Source organism: Temnothorax americanus, unplaced genomic scaffold, assembly GCF_048541705.1.
Source record: "Temnothorax americanus isolate GAGA-0224 unplaced genomic scaffold, ASM4854170v1 Scaffold465, whole genome shotgun sequence".
In the NCBI taxonomy this organism is placed as follows: domain Eukaryota; kingdom Metazoa; phylum Arthropoda; class Insecta; order Hymenoptera; family Formicidae; genus Temnothorax; species Temnothorax americanus.
Genome location: NW_027509619.1, coordinates 1 through 7,225, shown reverse-complemented (window position 1 = coordinate 7,225; position 7,225 = coordinate 1). Strand labels below are relative to the sequence as shown.

The 7,225-nt window shown below is 42.7% G+C and overlaps 1 protein-coding gene across 1 annotated transcript; it reads left to right on the top strand.

The window, feature by feature from the left end:
* Positions 1-2,372: 2,372 nt before the first annotated feature.
* Positions 2,373-4,223, top strand: LOC143903409 (uncharacterized). Its single transcript, XM_077416967.1, has one exon. It carries the CDS (start codon positions 2,877-2,879, stop codon positions 4,221-4,223), a length of 1,347 nt encoding a protein of 448 aa, XP_077273093.1. The 5' UTR covers positions 2,373-2,876.
* Positions 4,224-7,225: the final 3,002 nt, after the last annotated feature.

Below are 7,225 nucleotides of genomic sequence, written 5' to 3'. Positions count from 1 at the left end.
TTTTATTAGTTAGACTTTTTTAAATCGTTAAAAATTTTGATTTTGAAAACAAAATCCAAGGGTTTTTTATGTTTAAAAAAACCACTCTCTGACGCAAGTGCAAGTCAGATTTTGATAAGAAGTTCTTAGGGGTAGAAAAGGGGCTTGGCGTACGCTGACATTTTTTAAAATAAAAAACGTCAAAACGTTTTTATATTTTAATATGTTTATAATGTGTCGCTGCGCGCTGGCGGGGCGGCGCGTGCGCGCTTGCGTGCTTGCGTGCGTGGTTTTTTCGGCGGGGCGTTTTTTCCTTTTTTTCGTGCTTTCTTTCTTTTTTTTCCGTTTTTTCTTTTTTTTCTTTTTTTCGTTGCTTGCGTGGGTTCGTGCGTTCGTGCGTGCGTGAGTGCTGTTGTAGGCGTTGCGTGCGTGCGTGCGTGCTGTGCGTGCGTGCGTGCCGTGCTGCGTGCGTGCGTGTGCGTGCGTGCGTGCGATGCGTGCGTGCGTGCGTGCGTGCGTGCGTGCGTGTGGTGCTGCGTGCGTGCGTGCGCGTGCGTGCGTGCGTGCGTGCGTGCGTGCGTGCGTGTGCGTGCGTGCGTGCGTGCGTGCGTGCGTGCGTGCGTGCGTGCGTGCGTGCGTGCGTGCGTGCGTGCGTGCGTGCGTGCGTGCGTGCGTGCGTGCGTGCGTGTGTGCGTGCGTGCGTGCGTGCGTGCGTGCGTGCGTGCGTGCGTGCGTGCGTGCGTGCGTGCGTGCGTGCGTGCGTGCGTGCGTGCGTGCGTGCGTGTGTGTGTGTGTGTGTGTGTGTGTGTGTCTGTCTGTCTGTCTGGCTAATACCTCTAATACTTCTTCTTCGTTTGGTCGAAGTATTCTTATTCGTTTGCAAGGAAAGGTTCAATTATCTCGATCTGGTTAATGTCCATAGTTACATCTAACACACTTCGCAAAACGTTGATTGAGGGATACCGCACATTCAGTTCATGTCGGGCATATCCCATGTACCAGAAGATAAATGCTACATGGGCGCACGTCCCTAGGGTTCTAGCTCCGGCTTTACAGGTGCAGTAATAACCAAAAATAGGATCCTCTCTGTTATCAACGTCGAAGTAGTTGCAGTCATATTCCTCGTTGAATGCAATCCACGATTGATGTTGCGCAGCATTTTTGAATCTAGAAGAAACCCTTATCCTCATAAAACCTGGTTCATTAGTATTTTGGTCAAGTTCAAGAACCCGCTCTTCTTCTTCCTCCTCTTCGTCTTCTTGTCCAGTTCTCAACGAAGTATCCTGGATGTATGCTGGTGATAGATTGACTTGATATGTTCCGTAGGTTAATTCTTGCAAGTATTCAATAGTCAACCGTGGAAACAATGGCATATGCGCTGCGGTTAACATGACCCATCGTGCTCGTGAGAGAAAGGGTGTGAGTGGGCGCAGGTCAAAGGGAAAAGATAGGGTTAGATACGGGGAAGGAAAAGTGTCGGTAGAACAACGGTTAGATAGGTAGGCATAGAATAAAACAGAGGAGAGGGGCAGAGCGTATAGACGGGGACGTCACGAAGTCGCGCTGCCGCGGCGACACGCGTGGGGGCATAGGTAGGCTCGAACATAGAAGAGGAACTCATAGAGAAATAGAAGAGAAGGGTATAATTGAAAGAAAATGGCGGAGGATAAAGGAAAAGCGGCAAGATTGATAGAATTAATTGGGGAAGATCAGGGGAAAAGAAAAGGGGAGAGAAGAGGAAGTACAGGCAGTATTGAATCAAAGAGAAAGAGAAGGGAAATAGAAGGCGGGGAATCCGAAAAATGGGCCTTTAACAGGAGTAAGAAAGTGCAGAGATCACCGATGAAAATAGATGATAAGGAAACTACAAGAGGCGAAAGAAGCTGGATAGAGGGGATAAAAAAGAAAGTAAAAACCGAGATGAGAGAAGGGATAAAAGAGATGCTTGAGATAATGAGGGAGCAAAAGAGATAGATAAGACAAGAGATGGAAGATTTAAAAAGAACCATGAAAGGGAAAGAAGAAAAATGGATGAAAGAGAGAGAGAGAAGATGGAGAAGAAAATAATAGAAATGGAGAAGACAATAACGGAAATGAAAGAGAAGGGAATAGAAAAAAAAGAAGACGTAGGGGAGAAGGGATTAGAGAGAAAACTAAAAGAAATAGATAAGAAATTAGAGATGAGAGAGATAGAAGAAAGAAGAAAAAATATAGTTATAAGAGGAACAAAAGGAAAGAGGAACGATATAGAAAAAGAGGTGAAAGAAATTCTAATGGGGATTGGAATAGAGACGGAAGTGAGTAGCAAAAAGGTCATAGAGGACAACAGAGAGGGAGGTATAAGGATGGCAATAATAGGCCTACAGGGCCTGGAAGAAAAAAGGAAAGTCATGATGGAGAGAAGAAGACTAAGAGAGAAAGGGATAGAAATAGATGATGACCTGACATGGAAGGAGAGAAAGATGAGATGGAATATAGAAGACATTGCAAGGCAGGAGAGAGGAAATGGTAAGAGAGTAAAGGTAGAATATAGAAAGATACAATTAGAAGGAAAATGGTGGAAATGGGAGAAGGATGAAGAGATATTAAGAGATAATGAAAGAAATATGTGGAAGGAAAAAGGGGAAAACTAAGAGAGAAAGAAAGTGGAGGTAATATAGAAGAGGGAGATGAGAAGGACAAAGAAGGTAAAAAGGAGAATGAGGAAGAAAACTTAGGAGGAAGAGATGGAGAGGAGGATACCAAAAATGGAGAAAGAGAGAAAAGGAAAATTAGGAGGGAGGAGGAAATGTGAAAGGTGGCTTTCTGGAATGTGGCGGGCATAGCAAACAAGGATAAAGAATTCTGGGAGGCGATAAAGAAATGGGATGTAGTGATAATGATGGAGACATGGTTAGATGAGAGGGGGTGGGAAAAAGATCCCAAAAGAATACAAATGGAGAGTACAGATAGCGACCAGGAAGAACAAGAAAGGAAGAGCGAGTGGGGGTATGCTGTTAGGAATACGGAAGAGAATAGAAGAGATAAAAGAAGAAAAAAAGCTAGAAGAAGAAAAAGGAAAGATCGAATGTAAGATAATGATAAGAGAGAAAATATGGAGAATAATAGGACTTTATGTAAATAATGATATAGACAGGAAGCTAAAAGGCCTGAAGGATACGACGGAGGAGAAAAAAAAGAGAGTAAGGACTATAATAGGTGGAGATTTCAATGCGAGAACGGGGGAGGAAGGAGGTTGGGAAGAGGAGGACGAGGAAAGAGTGGAAGGTGGAGGGAGAAGATCAAAAGACAAGAAAATAAATAGGGACGGAAGAAAGCTATTGGAATTCATAGAGGAAAGAGGTTGGATGATACTAAATGGAGGCGTGAAGGGAGATGAAGAAGGTGAATTTACGTACACAGGAGGGAGAGGCAAGACAGTTATAGACTACGTAATAGGGGAGGTTAGAGAAGGGTTAGAAAGATTGGAGGTAGGAGAAAGAGTGGACTCAGATCACCACCCAGTAACAATATGGATGAAGGGTAAACTTGAGAAAGATCAGAGAAAAAGAGAAGGAGAAAGAGTAAGAAGAAGAGGAATATGGAGCGAGGAAGAAAGAACGCAATTTAAAGAGAGATTAAGAACGATAGTGGGAGGAAACGGAGAAATACAAGAGGAGATAGAAGTAGGAATCTCAAGGATAAGAAAAGTAATAGAGGAGAACAAAAATGAGAGAGGAAGAAGGGATAAGAAGAATGGAAGAAGATGGTGGGACAAAGAATGTAAGGAGAAGAAAAGAGAGGTGAGGAAAGAGCTGAGAAAATGGAGGAAAGGAAGAGGAGAAGTGGAAAGGTACAGAGAGGAGAGAAAGGAGTATAGAGAAATGTGTAAAAGAAAGAAGAAAGAGGAGAAGGAAAGGATAATAAGAGAAATAGGGGAAGCAAAAACGGAAGGAAAGGTATGGGAGTTAATAAGCAGAGTAAGAAAAAAAAGGAAGAGGATAAATGAAAAGATAAAGATGAAAGAATGGAGGGAGTACTTCATGGAGCTAATGGGTGGGATGGAGAATAAGGTATTGAAAGGAGAAGGGAGAAGGAACAGACAAAAAGAAGAGAAGATAGAGTTGGAGGAAGTAAGAAACGTAATAAAGAAGTTAAAAGCAGGAAAAGCAATAGGAAATGACGGGATTCCGAACGAGGCGTGGAAATTTGGAGGAGAAGAAATGGAGAAATGTGGATATGGAAAATTTGTACAAAAAATTTGAAGAGGGGAAGGCTGGCCGGAACAATGGAAGGAAGGAGAAATAGTCCCAATAATAAAAAAGAAGGACGAGAAGTGAAGGATTATAGAGGAATAACAATAATATCATCAATGTACAAAATATACACAGCGATACTGGCAGAAAGGTTAAGGAAGGAGGTCGAGACAAAGAATTTGATTCCAGATAACCAGGCAGGATTCAGAAAAGAGATGGGGACGATGGACCAGATATTCGCGCTGAACTATCTGGTAAATAGACAATTGGGTAAGGAGAAAGGAAAGATGACAGTATTTTTCATGGACTTGAAGGCGGCCTTCGACTCAGTGGACAAGGAAGTACTAATTAGGGCGATGATAGAGAGAGGAGTGAGGCAGGGTTTAATAGACAGGGTTAAAGAGGTATTGAGAGAAACGAAGAGTAGGGTAAGAATAGGAAGAGAGTGTGGAGGTGCATTCTGGATGGCAAAGGGCGTGAAACAAGGATGCCCATTGAGCCCGAAACTTTTTAACATATTGATCGCGGACTTGGAAGATTACATAAAGAAAGGAGGATGGGGAGGTGTGAAGCTGAGAGGGGGAAAGATCTACACGTTAATGTATGCGGATGATATAGCACTGATGGCAGAAGAGGAACAGGACATGAGATCGATGATAAGCAGGCTAGAGGAATACCTAGACAAAAAGAGACTAATATTGAGCATAGAGAAATAAAAAATAATGAGATTTAGAAAGGGAGGAGGAAGGAAGAGGAAGTATGATTAAAGATGAAAAAAAAAGAAACTAGAAGAAGTTAAGGAATTTAAATATCTTAGATATACGCTAAAGGAAAATGGGAGACAAGAGGCGCATATCAGAGAGAGAAGAAGGAAGGCGGCGAGAGTAATGAGGGAAGTGTGGGGAATAGGGAAAAGAATGTGGAAAAAAGACTGGAGAAGAAGGATCTGGTTGTATGATACTCTGATATGGATCCGGGATACAGGGCAGAAGTGTGGGGGTGAAAGGAAAGGGTGGAGGTAGAAAGTATACATGAGAGATATATCAGATGAATATTTGGGCTAAACTGGAGGACACCCGGATATATGGTGAGAGATAAAGTGGAGAGAGAGAGAGAGAGAGAGAGAGAGAGAAGATGAGAGGCAGAGCAAGCAAGAGAGCTTGGAAGTTCGAAAAAAAATTAGAGGAAGGTAACGGAGGGGGAATAGCGAGGAAATGCCTAGAGGAAATGAAAAAGAGATGGAAGAAGGGGAAGATAATAGGAAAGTAAGAGCAAGAAAGAAAAAGTTATCTGGAAGAGCTGGGGGTGAGAGTTGAAGAGGAGGAAGAGTTAGAAGTTGAAAATCTGGAGAGCAGAGAGAAGGCGAAGCAAAAACAAGAAAGGATGGAAAAGATCGTAGACTCAAAATACAACCGGTGATATAAATTTATAAGGAAGGACGGGATTCCAGGATACTTAGAAAAAAACTGGGAGGAAAAAAGGTGGAGTAGGGTCGCAAGGTTCAGACTCGGTAATGAAATTAGGGAAGGAAGGACTGCATTGGAGGAGAATAGAAGGTGTAGGATATGCGAGAGGGAGGATGAAACTTGGGAACACATATGGGAGGAATGTACGAGATGGGAGAAATGGGATGGAGAGGGGTGGCAGGATGTGGTGGAAAATTTACTAGGAGAAGGAGGAAAGGGAGAGGAATGGATGAAAGCGATAGAGGAAATGCGACAAGAGGGAGGAAGGAGAAGGGAAGTGAGGATGAGAGAGCAGTGTGATTGAGACGTATGAGAGAAAAATATGGAAGGAAGGAAGCAAAGGAAACGGAAGTCCAACTTTAAGAAAATAAGTTAAAATTAAGTTAGATATTAGATATAAATATAAGAGCGATTAAGCGAGAAGCAATTGAGGAGCAGGAGAGCGAGCGAGAGAGCGGGAGAGCGAGAGAGAGAGGACAGGCAGGGATAGAAAGCGCAAGCAATTGTAAAGGTTTGGGTACGTTCCTGAAAAACGCCAATGGTTTGTGAGAAAAGGAAGAAGAGTAGGAGGTTGTAAAGGTTTAGGTACGTTCCTTAAAAACGCCCTTTAAAGCCCCTTAGAGGCAAATAAAGTACTTTCATACATACATAATAATTTGTGTCAGTATTACTAAGGGAAGTAATTTGCTGATATGTGTATAAACAGTACACACACATGTAGGCAGGGATGAGTGGGGGTAAACCTCGGTTCGCGTGGAAAATTGAAAACCCGAACCGTACACTAATAGACCTCATTTTGTCTTGTAAGTAGGGGTGGGGCGGACCTCGCTTCGCGTGGATGATTCTCTGGACATTGTATTTTCCATTAAAAACAAGAACCATCCCACCTCACCTCATCCCTGCTTATAAGGCGAAACGAGGTCTATCATTGTACGGTTGAGGTTTTCAACTTTTCACGCGAACCAACGTCCACCCCCACCCAACCCTACCTGTAGAGGAGGGGCGGTTGCCTTTTTTTTATCATTTAAATAAGCAATGACCGACGATGAAGTTTTAAGGAAAAGTTACTCAGGGTCATGTCTTTGACAACGGAAGCTTTTCAGCAAGCGACACAAGTCGACACAAGTGTCGTTTTGTCTTTGTTACTCATTGCCAAAAAAGAAAAATAGAACACGTTTGTGTCGACTTGTGTCGCTTGTTGAAAAACTCCAATATGTCAAGGTCAAGATCATTAGAGGTGCCTCCCTTCATCTTCATTTTTATCCTTTTCTGTGCCAACTATTCTCTGCTTCAACAAAGAGACTGTTTAATATATTAACTAGAGTCTCTTTAATAAGAGTCTGGCCACACAGCAGCAACTTCCGGCATTTTTGGTGAAAGCAAAAGAACAGAAAGAGAAAGAAATACAAGAGAGAAAGAGAAAGCTATATGAATGTATAGCGCTTTTTCTTTCTCTCTTATATCCTGAACTTCAAGTTCAGACTCTGATTAGAGGGATTCTAATATTAATGATTCACTGCTTCAAATAACTCTCCTTCGTTCATA

Excerpts from the sequence above, each read along its gene's own strand:
- LOC143903409 (XM_077416967.1), top strand. The coding sequence starts at position 2,877 with ATGAGAGGGGGTGGGAAAAAGATCCCAAAAGAATACAAATGGAGAGTA.